Source organism: Rhamphochromis sp. 'chilingali' (genome assembly GCF_963969265.1).
Source record: "Rhamphochromis sp. 'chilingali' genome assembly, chromosome: 11".
In the NCBI taxonomy this organism is placed as follows: Eukaryota; Metazoa; Chordata; class Actinopteri; order Cichliformes; family Cichlidae; genus Rhamphochromis; species Rhamphochromis sp. 'chilingali'.
The window spans coordinates 24,623,960-24,645,422 of NC_137938.1; the positions used below are offsets into that span (position 1 = coordinate 24,623,960).

General features: G+C 40.1%; 4 protein-coding genes across 5 annotated transcripts; 3 read left to right on the forward strand and 1 right to left on the reverse strand.

Moving 5' to 3' along the window:
- Nucleotides 1-542: 542 nt before the first annotated feature.
- On the forward strand, nucleotides 543-7,820 carry kel (Kell metallo-endopeptidase (Kell blood group); the record flags this gene model as incomplete). Its single annotated transcript, XM_080896600.1, has 18 exons — nucleotides 543-563; nucleotides 1,504-1,750; nucleotides 1,839-2,114; nucleotides 2,237-2,358; nucleotides 2,861-3,019; nucleotides 3,124-3,195; nucleotides 3,297-3,485; nucleotides 3,969-4,129; nucleotides 4,217-4,334; nucleotides 4,424-4,519; nucleotides 4,602-4,700; nucleotides 4,788-4,865; nucleotides 6,155-6,261; nucleotides 6,334-6,423; nucleotides 6,511-6,578; nucleotides 6,670-6,830; nucleotides 6,920-7,009; nucleotides 7,099-7,820. The coding sequence occupies 18 exons, from the start codon at nucleotides 543-545 to the stop codon at nucleotides 7,243-7,245; spliced, it is 2,301 nt and encodes a 766-aa protein (XP_080752726.1). The 3' UTR covers nucleotides 7,246-7,820.
- A 1,310-nt stretch (nucleotides 7,821-9,130) lies between these two features.
- Nucleotides 9,131-12,145, forward strand: LOC308406518 (uncharacterized protein; the record flags this gene model as incomplete). The annotated part of the gene is made up of 3 exons (XM_080897568.1): nucleotides 9,131-9,368; nucleotides 9,840-10,132; nucleotides 10,322-12,145. The coding sequence occupies 3 exons, from the start codon at nucleotides 9,131-9,133 to the stop codon at nucleotides 10,880-10,882; spliced, it is 1,092 nt and encodes a 363-aa protein (XP_080753694.1). The 3' UTR covers nucleotides 10,883-12,145.
- A 50-nt stretch (nucleotides 12,146-12,195) lies between these two features.
- On the reverse strand, nucleotides 12,196-14,734 carry emg1 (EMG1 N1-specific pseudouridine methyltransferase). Its single transcript, XM_080897571.1, has 5 exons — nucleotides 14,559-14,734; nucleotides 14,311-14,412; nucleotides 13,052-13,193; nucleotides 12,688-12,893; nucleotides 12,196-12,586 (listed from the first exon to the last, which is right to left on the reverse strand). Exons 1-5 carry the CDS (start codon nucleotides 14,706-14,708, stop codon nucleotides 12,473-12,475), a joined length of 714 nt encoding a protein of 237 aa, XP_080753697.1. The 5' UTR covers nucleotides 14,709-14,734; the 3' UTR covers nucleotides 12,196-12,472.
- A 170-nt stretch (nucleotides 14,735-14,904) lies between these two features.
- Nucleotides 14,905-21,087, forward strand: nop2 (NOP2 nucleolar protein homolog (yeast)). 2 transcript variants are annotated; one of them, XM_080897567.1, is made up of 17 exons: nucleotides 14,905-15,056; nucleotides 15,569-15,696; nucleotides 15,792-15,834; nucleotides 15,914-15,978; nucleotides 16,975-17,210; nucleotides 17,259-17,339; nucleotides 17,617-17,827; nucleotides 17,936-18,135; nucleotides 18,307-18,396; nucleotides 18,964-19,051; nucleotides 19,136-19,276; nucleotides 19,364-19,503; nucleotides 19,596-19,685; nucleotides 19,793-19,915; nucleotides 20,008-20,105; nucleotides 20,184-20,320; nucleotides 20,418-21,087. In XM_080897567.1, the coding sequence occupies exons 2-17, from the start codon at nucleotides 15,591-15,593 to the stop codon at nucleotides 20,831-20,833; spliced, it is 2,265 nt and encodes a 754-aa protein (XP_080753693.1). In that variant the 5' UTR covers nucleotides 14,905-15,056; nucleotides 15,569-15,590; the 3' UTR covers nucleotides 20,834-21,087. The 2 variants fall into 2 exon arrangements, with proteins under 2 accessions (XP_080753693.1, XP_080753692.1); XM_080897566.1 differs by having other exon boundaries at nucleotides 16,975-17,339.
- The last annotated feature ends 376 nt before the right edge of the window (nucleotides 21,088-21,463 follow it).

The following is a 21,463-nucleotide window of genomic DNA, read 5'->3' on the forward strand; positions in this document are numbered from 1 at the left end:
ATACACCCACATCGCTGGGTACACTGCACCCAACTGATACCCGTGAAGCATGTTTTCTCTCAGACCCTCAATGTGGTTCACTGCTAGAGTTTGACTGCTCTATCAGTTGTAAACAGCCATATGTTGCGCTGATAATGACGACAGCAGACCTGTGTGCGTATGCATTTAAGCGTTCTTTCCAGGAAGAACTATTCACCCCGTTCCAATCCGATGCAGCAACGAATAAGCATAAACAAGGTACTAGACTCAACTTACCACTACCTGCCTTGTTCTAAAGCTTTTACCACTACACACAGGAGTTATTCATGGTGTCACTGTAGTTCACAAATCCCAAAACATCCTGTCTGCTTAGAAGAACCACAGCATTTGCTTGATGAGAAGAGTGAGTCGCAGCCTGCAGAGTGGTTTTTATCAGTGTCAGATGAGGAGAGAAGTGACTGATGAAAAGAGATAGCTGAGATGACAGCTATTTGACGGGGGGGGACAGGAGGCGGTAGACATGTAAAAGAGGATGTAACACGCTGGGAAAACACAAGTCAAGAATGAGTGAAACAGAGCTTGAGGTAAGATCTCAATAACAAAGTTGGTTATGTTGTTACCAAGCTGTTTTAGGCTAATGTGTATGTTGTAACTGCTGGAAACAAGGCCGAGTCACTGTGCCTAAGAAATATAATATTTAAAGAATGTGACTTTGAAAGGGTGAAGTCTGCAGTCTCTGCAAATTAGACTTAAACTGCTCTGTGCAAAAGATTGTGCTTAAATAAATTACATGAAACTCATTAAGTTGACATACATGCCCACCTAATGAATTTCATGTCATGTGTAGCTCTTGATCACGCATTGTTACTGTTAAAAGTAGTTTTTACGTAGAAAAATAAAAATCACTTCAGCTGCGCTATTGAATGTCTACGGGTATAAGCAAGTATTTTTAAAGTTATTTTAAAACCACTTAAAATTTAGCACACATTAGCGAAAATGAGTCACTCTTCCTTGTTTTATATTTTGTTTCCAAGGGCAAAAACTTCCTTTTAATTATTTATAGTGGTCTTGAGCAATAGTTCTCCAGGCTTTCTGAAGGTCTGTCTTTGGCCATTGGCTGCTCTTTTTTTTTTTTTTTTACTTATTTTCATTCCAGTCCTTGTACCTGTCATTTTCAGAGCAATGCTTCTTTTTCTTTTATTTAAGTCACTTAACATTGGCCGAGAAATCACTCAAGCATAAAAGAGGCAACCTAGCAAATAGCCCATTTCCTTAATAGCCTGCTGAAAAAAACAACAAAGTATGTTCCCATTTCTATAGTTAAAGCCACAACAAATGTCAGAGAATTCACAGGGATAAAGCAGTAATTTTTCTATTAACAAGATGATTGCAGGAGGGCTATTAGACAAAGACTTGATATATATTGGCATGGTGTCCAGGGTATCCTAAAAGACTTTCTAAAACTGGACAAGCAGGTTACAAAAGATCTGACACAGCACCTGAGAGATACATCTGTCTATTTAGCTGCATCCAGAACCTGGGAGGGTTCAGCCTTCCCCTCTACTGCAACTGCTCACTCATTATCCCCACCAGATCCTGCAACAACTCGAGTCTGACCGACAGCGACTGCATATGTCATACTCTAACATCGAGCACCGAGTAAAACCAGTGTGGATGAAACATCGAAAATGGCTACTTTTCCTCTTAAGCTGCATCTTACTTGCTGGCATGGTGGGACTAATCAACCATCTGGCTCACCATTTCCACACTGGTAGGAGTTCAGAAAAACACACCAATACGAGACAATGAATTCACAATTCTGCCATTTTGTCTGACTTTTGTCTCACTCTTTCCTGCAGTTACTCCGTGTCTCTCTCCTGCCTGTCAGTGGGCTTCAGCCCGTCTCTCCACATCTGCTGATCCCTTCACGCAACCCTGTGATTACTTTCTGTTCACATGTGGATCAGACAGACTTTTGCTGGACAGTGAAAGGCGACAAAGAAGTCATGGTTTTACTTTACATGCAGAAAACCAAAGAAAGTCTGTGCAGTCAAAGCAGGAAGACGGAGGACTAAGAGAGAATAAAACACTGAGCAGAAAAGCTGTGTTGCTGCAGTATCTCAAGAAGATTTTAGGTATGAGTCTGTATTCAGTGGGAATTTTTTTTAAATGTCCTCTCTTGTGTGTGACTCCTCATTTCATGCTACCTTAACAAATGATCTAAATAGTTTCCTTTTTTTCTGGATCTGTATGTCAGAAACAGACAGCGGGATGAATAGTTCAGCAGTGCAGAAGACTAAAGGATTCTACAATTCCTGTCTGGATACAAAATCTATAGAAACTGCTGGCGCAGACCCCTTCCTCTCACTCATAAAGAAAGTATGATACTCATATTCCAAACATAGCAAGCTCTTCAAATCACACTTAAGCTTACATTGGTTATCATATGTGCTCATAAGACTTAATTACTTAAATTACCATTATGAACAGTATCCCATTAAATTTTAAAAAACAAACAGAAACCATCACCAGTTTTTTAATGATGCCTGTTGGCCTACAGGAGGTGCTGTAACTACATGAATCACTGTCATAACCTTAGTTGAGGTCAAAAAGAAAAACAAACAGTTTAGCCGAATTGTCTCCTTTGTAGTTCTACAAGATCTAAAATGATTAGTCAATTTGTAATTTGACCAAATTTTGCAAAGTCCACCTTCTAAAATGACAGATATTGCTTGTTTAACACTCAATATCTGCTGCCCAGAAGAATCAATCAGTTTAAAAACATCCCCTTTGGGTTCAGGAGACTCCAAACTGTTTGGTTACATTTTTTCCCCCAATTTCATCTACTAATATTGTTTCACTGTATCTTCTCCGTACACAGCTGGGAGGCTGGGCCGTATCGGGGCAGTGGAATCAGACTGATTTCAACACCACCTTGGGATTGCTAATGAGAGACTACAATACCTTTCCATTCTTCAACATCTATGTGGGCAAAGACCCTTATGAAGCAGCACGTGGGATTAACAAAAAATACATACAGGCTAGTATGAATTAAGATGATTTAGGTTTTGCTGCTCTGAGAGCTGCCAGAGCAATGTAAGCTTTGTGTTTTTGCTTTAAATCAAGTCTCCTCTTTGCCAACAGATTGATCAACCTGATTTGTTGATCCCAATTGAATGGAACAGCAAGACAGAGAAGTCTAGAGCTAAAACTGAGGTTGAGTATCCTTGTTGATTCAGGAAATGTCTTTAAATGAATACAAAAACATTTATCCATTCAACTAAGGCCTTTCCTTTTGTCCTGTCTCTTTTATCTAGACTCTACGTCCTTTCTTGGCCTCGTGTCAGCAATACCTCAACCTGCTGGGTGCCCCGAAGAGCAGCAGCTTGATCCATGTGGGCTCTTTCGTCTCTCTGTCCTCTCAGCTTGCTGTGGCATCTTCACCCCTGGACTCTCACCTGTCCAAAGGACAGCTCTACCAGCACATGACCATCAAAGAGCTACAGGTAAAGGATTTATGTTTCTTTGTGCTGTGCTGCTCTTCTGATAGAAGCAATGTCGGTGCATACTGCAGAGACAGAAGTTTTACCTAAATCAATTACAGATGATACCATTATACTGTACGTACTATTAGTTAGTAAAACGTACCTACAAATTAACTAGAAAAACAATGACAACTATATTTTAGCAAAAATGCAAATACATAAATAGGACTGTACAGAAAGGATGCTATAGTGCATGTGTTTAGTGATATTTGGTCCACATTAACTTGAGTCAAGTTTTTGTATGTTCTAAACACCTTAATACCCTGCAGAGGTCACCAGTCCATCACTTAGCGAGCACATAGAGGCAGAGAATCTTCATGCTCACACTTAAACTGAAATTAAACAATAAATACATTTAATTTAAAAAACAACAACAACACTTTGAGTACCTGTTGTCTGGATACATGTGATAACAGTATTTTTTATATGGAAATGTCCCTACAGAGACAAGCCCCTGCTATTGATTGGTTGGGCTGCCTCCAGGCTGCTTTCCATCCCCTGCCCCTCAGCGCAGATGACGATGTCCTTCTGCATAACTTACCCTACATCGTGCAGATGTCCAACACCATCATCAAATGGCAGAACAAGCCTGAACTGAGCAACAGGTACTGTAAAGTGACATAAAAATGACAAGCACATCCTTTCTCTTTTTTATGCTTATCTTTGTTGCTGGGTCATTTGTTTCCACTCAGCGCTCCCCTTCATACTTTTATGGTCCTCAATCTGCTGCACACCCTGATGCCTGCCATGGACTCCAGATTTTTTGAAACAGCAAAGAACTTTTCTATGGCTTTGGGTAACAGTGAAGAGGTTAGCCGAATATGCTACAGAGGAAAGAAAAACTGGATCTGTGAATTGATTGGTTACTGTAATATCTTTATATTTTGGCTTTCCACCAGGAAGCTCCTCGCTGGAAACACTGTGTGCTGGAAACTGAGAGAGGATTTAATTCAGTTCTCACACATCTTCTCAGTAAAGTGACAGCACAGAAGGAGGTGAGGAGACATCTTGAGACCTAATGAATTCAATAGAGAGAAAAGGTTCTGTCTGATAATCTGTCATTTAACTCTCCAATAGGCAGAGAAGATTATTCAAAGTGTTTTTCACTCCTTCAAGTCCAAACTAAATGAGTTTGAGTGGACAGATCAGACATCTCGTCAGCTTGTCATGGAAAAGGTAACGAGTGAAGAATTTGTTTTCTTTTTTTAATTTCTTCAGAAACGAACGATTTTTAAGTTTGATATTTGTTAAACGATTCTGCAGGTTGATTCTGCAATTCCAAAACTATGGACTACAAAGGAGCCCTCTAGTGAAGCCAAGCTTGACCTGCTTTTTTCGGAGGTACATCAAAAACCTCTTGGTTTAATGTCTTGATGGCATTTATCTATGTGGGACTTAAACTATATCTCACTCAGTGCTGTCAGAGAGAACTCTTTAGGATCCCAATGTCCATCTAAGTTTTAATTTGATCTGTTTGGATCTCACTTCAGGTGAAAATTCGCCACTTAATTCAGTAGCCTGTATGAGAGTCGAGCCAGCCTCCCTAGTTCTATTAGTTTTTAGTTTTATTATACCACAGAGTGACAGGTGGTGTGGAAAGGGCCCTCCACTGGAAAATAATGAGCTTACGCCCCAACATCAATGCAGTCTGCACCTGTTCGGCAACATTAGGTGGAAGATTTTTGAAGGGTGATGGATTCCCTAGATTTAATAGTGTTGGCAAAAAGGGATTAAACAAATTTGTGAATCTCTGTCCAAAAATTTGGTGATTTAGGACAGCTGCAAATCATGTGGGTCAATGTGCCCACCCCAGTCGGACATTTCCAGCATTCGGGGGTCTGTATGAGGTTCGCCCTGCATAATCTGTTGGTGACCACTAAATTCGGTGTAGTAGTTTGAACTAAGTTAGTCTTGTTCTAAGTTCCCTGGACATCTTTTTAATACTCTGTAGATTCCTGATCAGTAAGCGCTACACTAAGGTCAGTTTCCCAGGCTCGTTGCAGGGTGGTGAGCCCTTTATCCATGTGTTTTACAAGCACTGAATAATATTTAGGGACCTCACAATTTCCCTCAAAGACTTTCCCAACATAGGTGAGATAGCCTATAGTTAAAGCAGGTGTGGAGGGAGATCCAAAGATCATGAGGAGTAGATGTAGACTTAGAATAGCTGCAAATATTTCAAAAACTGTCTCTGTGGCAGCTGAAACTGTGTCCCCCGTCACATAGATCTCCAAGAACAAGAATTCCTCTCTGAACCCAAGTCTCCAAAGAAATGGAGCCTTTTTAATGCTAAATTTGGGGTTAAGCCTTATAGAGGCCTCAGTGTGGAGGTGCATTTTCTTTGTTTTCTTTGTATTATTGTAAGGTATTTACCTTACAATATAAAGCGCCTTGAGGCAACTGTTGTTGTGATTTGCTGCTATATAAATAAAACTAAATTTAATTGAATGTTTATTTATCATATAGAAAATCTGTTAATGCCGCAATAATGACATTAAACTAATGGTAAAACTGTTACCACGAATCTCAACTTTTAAATACTATGTTGACATCACTGGTTTTGGAAAATAAGGATTAAAAAGTGTAGAAATAAAGCCAAACCACTGACCTTCAAATATCTATAATTTCAGATGATAGTCAGCAACCAAAACTTCTTCTCCAACTATGTCCAGCTTCTATCCCTGCGGCAGAAGAAACGCATTGAAGTCCTGATCACCGAGCCTGAGGATATTGATATGTAAGTGTCAGCTTAAAGCTGATAGCTGCCAATAATCTGGAGTGTGCATTAATCTTTTCACTTTTCTTTTAGACTGTCTGTCACACCATTTCTCTTTGGTAAAAAGCTCCTCTTTCCCTTGGGAATGTTTGTACCTCCACTTTTCCATCCAACCTATCCTAGGTAACACATACACTCACTCAATAACTATTAAATGCCTTCCATTGTATTTTTCAAATAATTCCAGCATTGGACTTCTTCTGTAAACAGAGCCATTAATTATGGTGCAGCTGGTTTCCTTGTTGCTAAAGATATCCTCCACCTGCTTCTGCCTGACAGTAAGAGAGATTCACTTTCCTCTTCTTCATTTACTACACAAAAAATACATTTTGCTTTTGTTAGTAATATTATGTATATTTATCTCTGCAGTTTCGTCTCAAAGTAAGACCGTGAATGCTGTGGGTGAATGTGTGTGGACTCACTACCTCACAGTGTCAGAAAAGGCAGGCAGAGGTGGAGGGTTTCCGCTGTCAGCAGCACAGCAACAGGAGGTGTGGGTGCAGTATACTGCACTGCAGGTAGCGCTGCAGGTGAGGATCCATTGTCAGGCTTTAGTGTCTGTTTTTAAGGATGAGATCAAGTTTACATGTCTTCGTGTTATCTGCCTTTTTTTTCTTAGGCTTATCATCAGAATCTAATGCAACAGCCTAATGACACGTCTCTCTCAGGAATCTCATATACTCGCTTGTTCTTTAGATCCTTTTCTCAGGTGATGTACTTTCATTACTGTCTTTTCTTTTTCTGCTTTCCTCCCAGCTACACTCGAGTGTAATTCCCTGTAATGTGATTTATTTGCAGATTAACTGTGAAGCTGATCCATACCGTGACTCCATGCCTTTTAAACCCTCCTTCTTGATCACAGTCATTTGTGCCAAATATAACCTGTGTCCTACAAGCCCGCAGTGCTCCATTCAAACCAAGCAGAATTCATTACAAGCATGCTGACCAGTCTCCTCTGATTTGACATAAAAGGTGTACCTACCATAAGTAGGCTACAACCCAAAGCACATTTATGTATTTGCTTTTGTTGTAATTGTTAGGTTGTGTCTGCATGTTGTATAATTGCGCAAGCGGTTTAGTTTTGTTTGTTTTCATTTTTTGAAAACTGTTGAAACCTTGTTTCCAGCTTTGCTTTCAGTGATGAAAGTTGCCAGAAAAGGGACATTGGATTGAACAACAAAGTTCTCCTACTTAAAGATGATTTTGTTCATTTAACTTTAACCATCTTGAGTGGAAAAAGTAAAAGTTAAATTCAAAAATGGCCTCTTATTTTAAAATAAAATCATCCGAGATGAGTGGGAAAATGTATCTTTGCTCAAACTTCATATAAATAACATAAACGTGAAAAAAAAATCCATGAATTCTGAAAAATATCCCCACCTGACCCGCAGCGTATCTTCTGATTTCTGTACACTAACTTTAAAATGTAAAACAGTTCTGCAAATTGAAGTACATAATTGTATACATAAGGAATCAAAGCTAGAAGATGAACCTATCAAAATGTAGTTAGTAGAAGCCATATGCACCCATCTGTCCCACATGGTAATATGACCTGAGAAAGATGACCCAAAATTTCCTCTAGTTATTATTAGAAAACACATAAAACATCAGGATAGCAATGCTTGTTTCTCTTCAGGGGTGTCAAACATAAGGCCTGGGGGCCAGAATCAGCCCAACAAAGACTCTAATCCAGCCCATTAAATGGCTTTGGAAAATGTGAGATTTTTAACTGTATTTTAGAGCTTTTCTTCTCCCATGGCAATTCACACTACACCAAAATGATTACGTTATAAATTTATGTATTTTACACCTTTATTTCTTATCATTTAGGCCCAAAGAATCATCTAGAGAGATTTCTTTCATTTACTACAGCAGCATTTCTTTATTATGTAAGTGAGGTGTACTTTTAAAATTGCACTTTTTTCTTTTTCTTATATAAAATCATTTGACATCCCTGCTCTACATCACAGACATTAAACTAGTGCAATTTCACTTTTTAAACTAGGATTTATCCCATGATGTTGATGCTCAAAGTTGCTTACACACAAACACACACACACACACACACACACACACACACACACACACACACACACACACACACACACACACACACACAAAATATATTGAACAAAAGTTAGACTTTGGCTTCAGAATGTTACAATTGGAAGTGGGTTTAAAATTCATTTGGCTTCATTTAGGTGAGCAAACATGTGTTTTTGAGCCCTGAAATGCAGTGACTAAAAATATCTGGTTCATAGTAACAATGTTGCTGATAATCAGTGTTTGTGTTTATTGTACTTTTCCATCCAACTGCTTATCCAAGGATAGGATGGTGGGGGTGCTGGAGGCAATTCCAACTCTTATGAGATGAGAGGCAGCATATACCCTTCACAGTCTTCCAGTCCATCATAGGGCTAATATAGTTACACTCAATTCAGAATGACTAGTTAAACTGACAGGGATGTCTTTGCACTGTGGGGGGAAGCTGAGGCACCAACATTTCTGTTCCTATCATTTATTTGTCTTTATCGCCTATAGGTACATGTCATGTAATGTCTATTTTCATCAAATGCATGCACTCAAAATAAAGTAGTCAAAAAAACCTACTTATTGATACTTGAGTGGACCCATCAATTATTTTGAATAACTTCCTGACTCAGTTAAGGCTCTGGACCAGCAACTGAAGAACTGTTATTTTTCAAAATGTCACAAAATCAGCATTCCTATTTTAAACTCTGACCAATACCTGTCAGTGAAACTCAGTAGAGGAGTTTCCATCATTTCAGATTTCTTCCTTAATTATGAAATAGTGTGTAAACCTCAAAAAATGCGGAGGAAAGCCACTGTTACAAACTCCACGCAGCTGAGTGCACTGGGAAATGGTGCGAGCGAGAAGTCAGAAGAAAACACACATTTGAAGGTGATAAAACAGATAGAAAGACCTTCTAAAACTCCAGCTGGGAAAGGCCTCGGAAAAGCAGGAGCCAAACGTTTGGGCCGACTACTGAAACGAGCTATCCCTAACCAGGATGAGGCGACAGGAAAGGCGAACGCTTCTCTTCCCAGTGAGTCCCTGACGGTTCAGCTAAAGCTAAGCTAATCAGCCAACTGCTGAGGCTAGCTAAATTAATCCAAATTAAGAATTTATGTGTCTTTGATTTTAATTATTTTTAAATCTGCTTTAGATTTCAAACAATAAAAAATAATACTATGACACAGAATTTATTTCCAGGGTCTTTCCTGGTTCAAAATGGGTGGGGGGGCTATGCATTTTAGCAGCTGTTGATGAAGATGTTAAGATTTAGAGTACATAAAAGGGTCAGCTCAGTTTGGAGACAAAGTTATAGAGGCAAGGCTGAGAAGGTTTGGACATGTGCAGAGGAAGGATAGAGGATATACTGGACAAAGGATGCTGAACATTTAGCTGGTTCATAACAAAATACAACAGTGAGAATGGATGGAGACATTTGTACTATACTATAACTGGTTTGCACTGATCTGTGATTTGAATGTTATTTTCTTCATTGATTTTTCAGAGACTCCCGTCCGGCTTTTCAAGCATCAGATTCAAACAGAGGCTGGAAATGCACCCAAGACAAATTCCGCAAAGCCAACCTCGCCTCACATCTCCCAGCTCATCCTCAGTGTGGTTTCCCAGTGCAAACACAGAGGCGGCATCTCCATGGCAGAACTCAAACAGATGCTGGCAGCTGGAGGCTATGATGTGGCCAAGAACAACAGGCGAGTGAACATAGAGACCAAGAGGCTGGTTAACAACGAGACACTTGTACGAACTACAAGAAATGCATCATTCAGACTCAACCATAAGGTAATGCACCTTTAATCTTTGGTAACTGGTATTAGTTCAACTAAATGCAGCACTGCTGCGTGTAAGTTATGCATGTAGCTTATTGGCATTGTGGCTAAAAAGTGATTTTCTTGCCCGTGTGTTGCAGTATTACAGTGAGATTCTCAAAACAATTTCATGTCACATTAACTTTTACCCCCCGAAAAATAGAAGCTGACAGACATAATTCAAGTAAGGACGATCCCAGTGAAGACTCCAAAGCCAAAAGCAGAGCTGAAGCTGACTCCGAAAACAGCAACAAGCAAATCCCCCAAAGGAGCAGAGAACCAAAAGAGACGAGTATTAAAGCCAAACCAAACCAAACCAAAGAGCAAATCACACCAAACAAGGGCAACACCTCGAAAAGTTAGATCACCCAAACTAAAACCTAAGCCTCGCAGAATGGCGGTCACATCACCCAAACTAAAATGCAAGCCTCGCAGAATGGCGGTCACAGCGCACAAACTAACACGCAAAACTCGCAAAGCGGCAGCCAAATCACACAAACAAAGAAGGAAGACAACCAAAGGAAGAAAATCACCAAAACCTGCTGGCAAGAAACGCAGACCTGCAACAAACAGGGGCGCACGAGTTCGAAAGGTACCGAGGAAGGCTCAAAAGACTCGGAGACGCCGACCAAACCAAGTTCAAAATCGACATAAAAAGCAAGCAAGACGAAGGCTTCCAAAATCAAAGTTGAGATCGAGGAAAGGCACTTACTACTACCGCTAGGCTGAGTCTTCATGGTAAACAGTAATAAACAGAACCCCTTTTAGCATCCTGAAATACACGTAGTTCTATGTTGTGTTTGTGTTCCCATATCATTTTTTCTTCACTTCACTGTACAGACCATAGATCGCATAAAACATGGACAGTTTTCAGATACAAGTTCTGAAAAGTGAAGCTTCAGTGGAAACTTGTCTTTCTTTTAAATGCTACTTGAATGCGATACCTGTGGTTGCAAAAATATCATGTATTGAGGTCAGACAGACATGTGATCATTAACCATGTGATTGCCATTTTAAATGGGTGATAATGTAGGATCAAGTGAATAAGGCTTCAGTCACACGAGCCTAGAGACAGTCTGTGGCTACCTGGCAACCACCAGTTGTGATTGAAAAATGAGTATTCCCTGGCCTATTATGAGTGGTTGTTGGAGGTTGATGGCAGTCTCTGGGACATTGATTGCTAAAGTACCCGACACACAGGCCTACAGGCTGTCAGTGATCTCCCTGGCAATCACCTGTTGTTAGGGAAAAAGGGTATATTTCCAGCATAAACCTCCTTGTGAATGCTTTGATCAGCAGCACATTTTTGCAGTTTGAATGGAAGTGATGAACTTATTGCCTTCAAAGTAAAACTTGCACCCTTTGAAATATATTGGCTGCAGCACTGAGGCTGAACTTTATTCTGAGGGCAAACATTCGCCATTTCGTGTTGCATTCTTTCAAGTTTTACTACTGCTAGACTAGTAGTTGGCAAATGCTGGCAGATAAACTAAAACTGCAGGCAACCATGGCAATCTGCTAGTAACCAGACCAAAGTGCTTTTAATGCAGCACCTTCTTTGCAACTGATTTTATCCTGGGAGAGCCGGCAACCTCGAGAAACCACTGTCAGCCAGTTGGAGAATACACGTCCCTAGCAACCGGTGATTGTATGACACCCAATATGGACTCTAAAAGCATTGTGCACATGACGTCACTTGAAAAACCTCACTAGGAGACAATTGCAAAACAGCTCTTAGACTTGACCTCTGAAGTCTTTAGAGGTCAAGTCTAATAAACTCTTGATGAGTTTATGGGCTGAGTCATGAGGCTTGGGTCATGTTGAATAAAATGTTATGTCATTTGTCAAACTGTGATCATTTCAGAAGGGAGTATTTTTCTGGTATCGTGGTTTCACAGTCAATTCTGTCTCTCATTACATTATCTTGATGCTTCGAAGCAGGACTTTATAATCAGTGGGTGACATCAAAGTAGCGATGTCCATCTTGTAGTTTATGGTTGTCTATGTGTGAAACTTTGCACAAATCAAGAGCAGTCGTTATTTAGTCACACATTTTAATGTAACTACAACAATCCATAATCAAAACTGCAATTGATACTGGTATAAAAATAACTGCCATGCTCCTGCATGGAAAAGGAACCAATGTGTCTTCCACATGGTGCTCACATGCCATCGAATACATATACAGGACAGTGTATAGCAGGATAGAACATTGGGCATCAGTGGACACTCAGTCCAGTATTTCTAGTGCACTGAAATAAAGTCCATATAGTCAACTGTCTCTTTCCAGTCAGCATCAGCACTTTTCTATCCGTCACAGGATGCCCCACACCTCCTCAAAGGCAGAGCACATCTTGGCACAGGTCAGTGCTGCAGACAGGGGGTAGTTACTGATGGACACTGTCTTCTCTGTGTAGTCCACGTTAACCTAATAAGGACAGAGACATCAGTAACACACAAGGAGTATTTGACATAACTGTAACAGACTAAAAGAGTCTGTAAAAGAGAATGCCTCAATATATTTCTCACCGCTCCATGTGCGAATGCTCCAATCACCACTGCAGCTGGTCCCTCTGGTACCAAAGTCCGTGGGCACACGGCCTCTCCTGAAGAGAAGGAGGTGCTGATACGAGGGCAGCCGGGAGGTAGGTGATCAGACACTGGATTTTTAATCATCCTCAGGAGCTTCTGAGGACCATCAGCAGCCCTGACACTCAGCTTGTGCAGCAGCTGAACTAAGAAAGTAGAGAGAAGAAAGAAGAATTAGGAGAACAGTAATGGAGTGAAGGCTCACTTAAAGCCAGAACACATGGGAATAAGACTTAAGTACAATGCCTACAGCATGATCAGTATGTGTATTATCCATGCAGAAAAAATAACAGTTATAGTTTACCCATAAGGCCACAGAAACGTGTGAATGTTCTTGGGATGCGGGTCTGCGGGTTGATCTCGATTAAAGCGTTTTTCTCTGTGTGGATGTAAACCTGCAACAGCCCCGCCCTGTTCAACGGACTGTCCATCAGCATGAGCAAACACTGGAAATACACAGTTCAAAGTTAAAACCATTCATACAGCCCTTCATCACAAACATGCCACTACGCTTTATATAAGAAAACACAGACATAAAGGATAAATAAGAAAAAACACTCTAGTTAAATTTCAGACTTGATGTATTGATTTTTATTTCAATTTAATTTTACAATTTAGTTTCAGATTGCCTGCAAAGTATTTTGTTTCATTTTTCAGTTTCCTTATTAAGTGTTAGGCCAAGATATAAAAAGTTCAGGTAGGTAGGTATTACAATACAAACAAAAGGCAACTGACTCACAATCATGTACATATCCCTGTCTCAATAAAATGCGCACAAAAGCGGCTCATGTCTGTTGTCCTACTTTTATTTTTGATAGTTTTTTTGGTTGTTTTGTTCCTAAAGTACTTCTTACACTACTTCATATTATTCTTACACTACTTAGTACTTTTTATTCATACTATACTGTTATATATGTGCACTATTCAGATTAGTGAAATATTACTGATGCAGTAGTATCAAAAGTCAGCTAATGAAACATGCTGGTTTTGTTTTTGTCTCTCAGTTACACTGTAATAGTTCCTAAGTAGTAGGATTTGAGCAGGTCCAGATGTTAGGGATGTTGAGTCAATGATACTGTATTTCTGTAACTATTAAAAAAACCCAATATGTCACAGATTATAAATATCACAGACTAAGACAAATTAATATGAATTAAGACCACAATACTGTGGATACAATAAGTACCAGAGTAAGGAGCACTAAAAAGTAATCATAAGGATCTATTTATTTCTAAAGGGGACTTTTGGAAAGCGTTAGATCCCAGAAACCATGCTACGCAAAAAAAAAAAAGAAAGAGAGAAAAAGATATGAATATGCTCTTTTAGCGCTTTGATTCATACTGGGGGAGGATTGCTCCCCAGATTACTTTTTAAATGCAGAAATAAAACTAAATGACAGGCTTGATGCTCAGTACTGTGCTATCAATCATGTACAGTATGTTTGATAGCACATAATTGCAATGACTTAAATGCAATGAAACTCCACTCTGGTTAACTGTGACAGACTGACAAACACAAGTGACGAATAAGGCTGTACATTATTATTGAGGAATGAGTGTTTACCTGATGTGTGATATCTGGTCTTATTTTTCCGGGATCTCTTCCACTTTTGATGATCATATTTTTGTGTTGGTCGCAATTTAACAGCTCAAATGTTTTCCCGACCTGAAATATGAAAAACAAGCCAAAAGCATGTATTAACTCGCCTTAAGTTAAGTTATTATTAAGCATCGTTGTTGGTGTCACTTCCACTAAAAACGGGTAGGGGTTGCATCACAACAACGCGCAAAGACAGCTCCATAGCGCCTTACCTTCACCGTCTCTAACGACGCTCCCTCCAGAATAACCACCAGCCTCCTCTCCGCCATGCGGTCGTGCAGGCTGCGGAGATGTTTGGCTGGTTTAGGTTCATATTCGTCCAAATGTTCAAGACCACGCTTCTTCCCATTACCCGCCGCCATGATGCCTTCCTCTGGACTGTCGCAGGAAGTACACGTCACTGCAGAGGTGCGCGTTCACAGGTGAGTGTATTGCACATAAAAATTTCATTTGTGGGGTTTTTATGAAGGTAACTAGATTTTGAATATGTAATTATTTGGTAAAAAATCAGTCAGTTTTATCTTAATAAAATAAAACGTGTTTCCTCAGCGCCCTCGTTCTGCGCGCGCCACCCTTTCGTCACTATTGTGCGCCGGATGTCACGCTACAACGTGTTGAAGGAAATTTCACGTGTAGAAATTTTCGTCCTGCATCGCTCCACAATCACACTATAATTAGTGTCTGCGGACCTTAAAGTATCCGGTTTATTGGTGAGTATTTGAAGAATCGATGCTGCGATTCGCGCTGCAGCTAAAGAGCGGTTCAGTGGCGATAAGCTTTGAGTTGTAAGGGTATACTTTTTAAAACTGTGCGGTCAGGTAATGGCTGTGAAACTGGTCACAAGTTTTTAACGAGGCTGTTTGATAACAGTCTGATCATACATTAATATTTAAACAGTTTAATCCCCAGCAGATGAAGTGGGAGAATTTGTAATAAACGATTTATCATTTGTTATAACCAAACATATTTATTACTGTTTCAACAGTAAAGAGACCCTCTCTGTAACACTACATAATTTAATCACTGCTTATAATTATAAAGAGCATTGGTTGTGTTGGAGCTGAATTTATTGTACTGATGTTGGACGGTTTTCTTTCCCGCAGATCTCCATCCAAAACAGTTTTACTTTTTTTCTTCAATGACGCTCCTCTCTTTCAAATATACTGTATTTTTGGTTTTGTCTTAGGGTTTTAAAACACTCTTGCTGTGTTTTCTTTTTCAGACTGTCTGTGTAGAAGGAAATCATGGGTCGGAAGTTGGATCCCTCCAAGAAGTTGAAGAAAGGTCCGGGTAAAAAAACCCGGAAGCAGCAGGGAGCAGAGACAGAGTTGGCCAAGTTTATAACTGATGGTAACTATCCCTTTCCAAGTCAAAAGTTTCTGTTTTGGAGGTTTAGTAAAACACGCTGTCAACATTGTGTTATTTTTTATATTTAATCTTTGCAGAGGACACTGGATCAAAACGTCTCTCAAGTAGAGCCAGAAAAAGGTAAGAGGTGGACTGAGGATGTAACATGACATAAAGCAAATGTGTTTACAAGCTCCTTATTCATGTTAAAATGTTTCAGAGCTGCAAAGAGAATCCAGAGTTTGAAAAAGCCCAAAGATGTTGCTGAGGAAAAGCCTAAGAAAGGTAAACAATTAACTTTTGCTCAGTCTGGTCAACGCATGATTTAAATATTTGCCCAGATGCAAGCATGAGATTGTTGTTTTGATGGACCATCCTTCTCCAGTATCATTACAGCTATGTAAGCAGTTGTTTATTATTGATTATCAAGGGCAATTATGGGAATATCAGCAAGGGATAATGGTCCAAGGTGAACAGCCAGACTAAATGTGATTCATAAGCCTTCTATGGAAAAACAAGGATTGAAACATTTTACTTCACCCAGATTGAGGTTTCCGCGGCTCGTTGGCAGCATCTGCTGTTCATCCTCTTGGGTCTCACCACCTGAAGGAGGGGCCCAAGGGGTTCAGTGCTATGTCGATCAGGAGGTGGCCTTGTTAGTCTAATCCCAAGTTACTGAAACTGGTTTGTTAACCTCAGAATTTTGTTTATGAGTGAAGGGAGACAGGAGCAGGAGACTAGCAGAAGTATTGGTGCGTTAGCAGTTATGCAGCTCCTGTACTGGTTTACTGTTGTGTGAGCTTTGGGTAGTGACTGAAAGAATAAGATTGGTGATATAACCAGCAGAAATGAACTCCTTTTGAAGGCTGTCTGGACTCATCCTTAAAGTTCGCGGTGAGGAGGTTGGTCATTCAGGAGGGGTTTTGAGTGGAGCCATTATTCCTGCACATGGAAAAAAGCTAGTTGAAGTGGTTAGGGCATCTCACCAGAAAGACTCTTTGGCACCTCCTAAGTGAGTTGTTTCAAGCCCGTTCCACTGGGAAGAGGTCCTGGAGCTATCCAGAGGCTTTTGAGCTTGCATCTCTCGGCTGGCTTGCTAACAGCTTGGTCCAGTCGTCAGTCCACTCACAATCCTGATAGGAAAACCGAAAGGGAATGGAGGGAGGGATGGATGGATATTGATTATTAATGCATCTTGTATGTGTCATGATTTCAGCAAGGAAATAAATGAATAAATACACATATATTTACAGTTTTGTCTTTCTTTCTTTCTCCCTAAAGGGTTCACAGATGAGAACAGCAAATGGTTGAAACCGTCAAAGAGGAAGCGCAAGATTGATGAACAAGAAAGTGAGGATGACAGTGATGAACACTGGGAAGAAGAAGATGATGAGGAGGAGGAGGAAGAGGAAGAAAAGGTTGTAGAAAAGAAGGGAGGCAAAGACCAGCAGAAGAAGGGTGTAAAAGGAGTGAAAAAAGAGGCCGATGATGATGAAGACGATGATGATGATGAAGGCGATGATGATGATGATGAAGGCGATGATGATGATGAAGGCGATGATGATGATGATGATGACATGGTTGATGACTATGGTGTTCAGGATGACAGCGATGAAGCAGCAGAAGATGACAGTGATGGAGAGGATGTATGTGTTCTTTCTAACCTTTTTTACCCTTTTTTATTTTTTTTTTATTTTTTTTTTAGTTTTATTCAGAAGCTGAAACGAAATATTCTTCCAGCCTGGAAATGTGAAGTTTGAAGCCTCATTTTATTAGAAAATTTTCACTTATGAGCTACAAAATCGGGAGAGTATTCTGTTTTCAGTGGCACTAGGCCTTATTACAGTTACATTTTTAAGAGAACATTGTAGCAGAGGCTGGTTAACTTAGAGCTGTTTTTTTTTTTTTTTTTTCTACCTCCAGCTTCTTCCCATTGAACGTGCAGCCAAGAAAGAAAAAAAGCAGAAAAAGTCCAAGGCTCCTGATAGTGATGAAGATGACGATGATGAAGAGGAGGAGGATGATGAGGAGGAGGAACAGGAACAGGAATCTGATGCTGACATGGATGAAGAAGATGAACTAAAAACAAACATTGACGAAGAAGATAAATTCAGGCTTCCTAAACCAGAGGAGGGTGAGTTTCAGTGAAGTTTTTGTCTTTTAGAGCAGCAAATGTGCAAAAAGAAATTCTCTGATTTTCTACAAACAATCAAAACGTATTTTTTTGGTCCACATTTTCTAGGACTTCTGCCTCTAGACCTGAAGGCAATCTATCAGCGGATAAAGGACAACATTGACCTCCTGTGCAATTTCTCAACAAAAAGAGAGGAGGGGAAAGACCGAGCAGACTACATCTCACTTCTGAAAAAAGATCTCTGCACCTATTACAGCTACAACGAGTTCCTCATTGAAAAATTTATGGACCTATTCCCTCTTTCAGAGGTGTGTTTTCTTCCGTGCATGGTTTTGGTTTGTTTTTTTTGGGTTTGTTTGTATGTTTTTTCATTAAATCCTGATTTAAAAGAATTCATGGATGCATTGATTTAAACATGCAAGGTCTAGCTGAGAATATCTATTTGACTCCAAACATTATATTTTCTTTCTGCCTTACAGCTGGTTGATTTCCTCGAGGCCAATGAAATTCATAGACCTGTCACTATTCGAACCAATACACTGAAAACAAGGAGGCGGGACCTTGCACAGGTAGGTGCCTGATCTTAAGAGACATGGACAAAATTGGCATTTAGAATGTTTTAACAAGTTAAAATACATAATGTGTGTCATGACTGTTAGCTATTTGGTAGTTTATTGCTTTAAAGATTGTATCTGTTGTGATATAGAATTGTTTTTGTTGAACAAAAATTTGGCAGCCAGGATGAAGAATTCTGTACTTAGGTTAGCATTTTCAGAAGAAGATCTATAGAATATTACATATATATTATATGTATTAATGGATTTACTGTTGATTATGGAGTTAAGAAGCAAAGTCTCACAAGCCTAAAAAGCAGTCATTGACATCTGCCAATGTGATGCATCCCCTGCCTGGTTGATACTTGGTTGCTGGATGTTGGTTGCTAGGTTAAAATCTGTTGCACAGAGGGAGCGGTGCCATAGGCCTCCTATTGAGGGCTGTGGTCACCCTTATTGTGGGAGGGGCCAACTTCTCAAACACTCACCAAGTTGTCATAAAAGGAAAAACTACTTAAATGACAGGAGGAAACTCAAGTCTTTACATATTGAATTCACTTGTTTGTGCTTTTCCTTGTTTAGGCTTTAATCAACAGAGGAGTGAACCTTGATCCACTGGGGAAATGGTCTAAAGTGGGGTTGGTTATCTATGACTCCTCAGTACCTATAGGTAGGTTTCAAAAGTTATGTAAGTGACCAACTTAAGCAATTAAGGATGCTGAGTGTGACTGCAGCTTCTTTACATGTTAACTAGGTGCAACTCCGGAGTATCTGGCCGGTCATTACATGCTCCAAGGAGCCTCCAGCTTTCTGCCAGTCATGGCGCTGTCTCCACAGGAGGGAGAGTTGGTATTAGACATGAGCTCAGCTCCAGGAGGAAAGACTACCTATATTGGTAAGATGTATTGCCTTTATTGCAAATTATGTTGTCATTTCACCCTTAAAAATAGTGGAGTCCTTATGCAGATGTTCTCACCCTTAGCTCAGCTGATGAGAAACACGGGGGTAATAGTGGCTAATGATGCCAATGCTGAAAGACTGAAGAGTGTGGTGGGAAACATCCACCGTCTGGGGGTCACCAACACTGTGGTCTGCAACTATGACGGCAGAGAGTTCCCAAAGGTATCCTGTCTAAATGTGTAGATCACCAATATCTGTGGGGTTAAGCCTTATTACAGTTCCAATGTTTTGACCTGTTGGAATTCTGCTTTAAGGTCATGGGTGGCTTTGATAGAGTGCTGCTTGATGCACCCTGCTCAGGCACAGGCGTCATTGCTAAAGATCCAGCTGTGAAGACGAGCAAGGTAAAAACCAAGAAAGAAACTTTTTCTGTCTTTATATACACACACGTCTGTTTGCTTTAAGTAGTGTGCTAATACTTGTTTCTTTTTGCCCTTCTGTTCACTGACAGGATGAGGTGGATATCAATCGTTGTGCTCACTTGCAGAAAGAATTGATTCTGTCTGCCATCGACTCGGTCAATGCTGATTCCCCATCGGGAGGATATCTGGTCTACTGCACGTGTTCAATAACTGTATGTGGAAACTCTGAATTTCTACCAAATTTATGTACAAACATAGTAAATATCAGACGAGCTTGGTAAGTGATTGCATTTTTTTCAACTAGGTGGAGGAGAATGAATGGGTGGTGGACTACGCTTTAAAGAAAAGAAACGTCAAATTAGTTCCCACAGGACTCGACTTTGGCAAGGAAGGCTTCACCAAGTAAGTTGGATAACCAGTGTTATTATTTTAGGAGCAAGTAAGAAATTGAATAAAACATGAATATTTTCCTTCTTTTAGTTTCAAAAAGTTCAGGTTCCATCCAACTCTGCGACTCACGCGACGATTTTACTCTCACTCCCACAACATGGATGGATTCTTTGTGGCCAAGCTGAAGAAGTTCTCCAACATTATTCCAACTGCACCACCAGGGAATGGTAAGAGTTTTTGTCATAGCTTCATGCCTACGTTTATCATGATATTTTCCCTTTCATCACTAAGTAACATCTGTCTTTGTTGTTGTTGTTGTTGTAGAAGATGAGAAGGCAGAGGCTCCTGAGACGACAGCGGCCACAGAAGCTCCTGAAGAGAAAAGGTCCAAGAGCGACAAGACAAAGAAGACTGTCCTCAACAAGGCAGGCGGCCTGAAGCAAGAAAACAAAGCCAATGGAACAGCAGTCACGAAAAAAGCAATCATCAACTCACAAGGCAAAAAGGAGTTGCATACTGGACCAAAAAAGGCAAAAGTCGCCAAGATGGATGGAGAAACTGTGAAGGGCACAGAAGCCAAGAAGGCAACAGATGATGGTAAAGCATCAAAAGCTGACACAAAGGAAGGAAGCAGGTTTGAGAAAAAGCAGGCCACAAAGAGGAAAACACCCATGAAGGCCAAGAACAGAATGGGGAAGAATAAATTCAACAAGTTGAAGCACATGTTGCAAAAACAATAAACAAAAGTGACAGTGTGTTAAATGCATGTTTGGATTATATTAAAGCTTTGTTACACACCTGGATCCACCTCTGTCTGATGAAGCTGCTCTGTTTGTGCAGCAATTGTGTCAAACGTGATTGTAACATGGCTGCGTGCTGATGATTGGACTCACAAACAATGCCCCTACTAAAGCTGGAGCTTTCTTTTTTTTTATTTCTGTATACAGATTCAATGCTTTCCATAATCCTGTGAGAAATAAATCTTTTAAGAACATTTAATACTGACCTATGAATCATTCACACACAAAAGAGGCACCTAACTCAAAGGATGAAACAGTGTTGTGTCCAAACATATCAGATTATTCTCAAAAAGCTTGTAGTTAAAAACTTCTTTTAGTGCAGTGTGTCCTTAAAAAAAATTAGAGGAAATTGGACAAATGGAGGAGTGGTGGGTATAAAAAAAAATCTACTGCAGATGAACAGTGTTTAAAAGTAATTTTCTTAAAAAACTAACAAATCCAGCAAAGACTTGACTTGGGACCTGAGAGGTCCTTCTGAATCCATCTGTTTGCTGAAGGGGCATCAGAAGTCTCAGCAGTTCTCGACGGCCACCGTTCCATTGTCTAAAGAAGGGAAATGGGGAAAAAGCT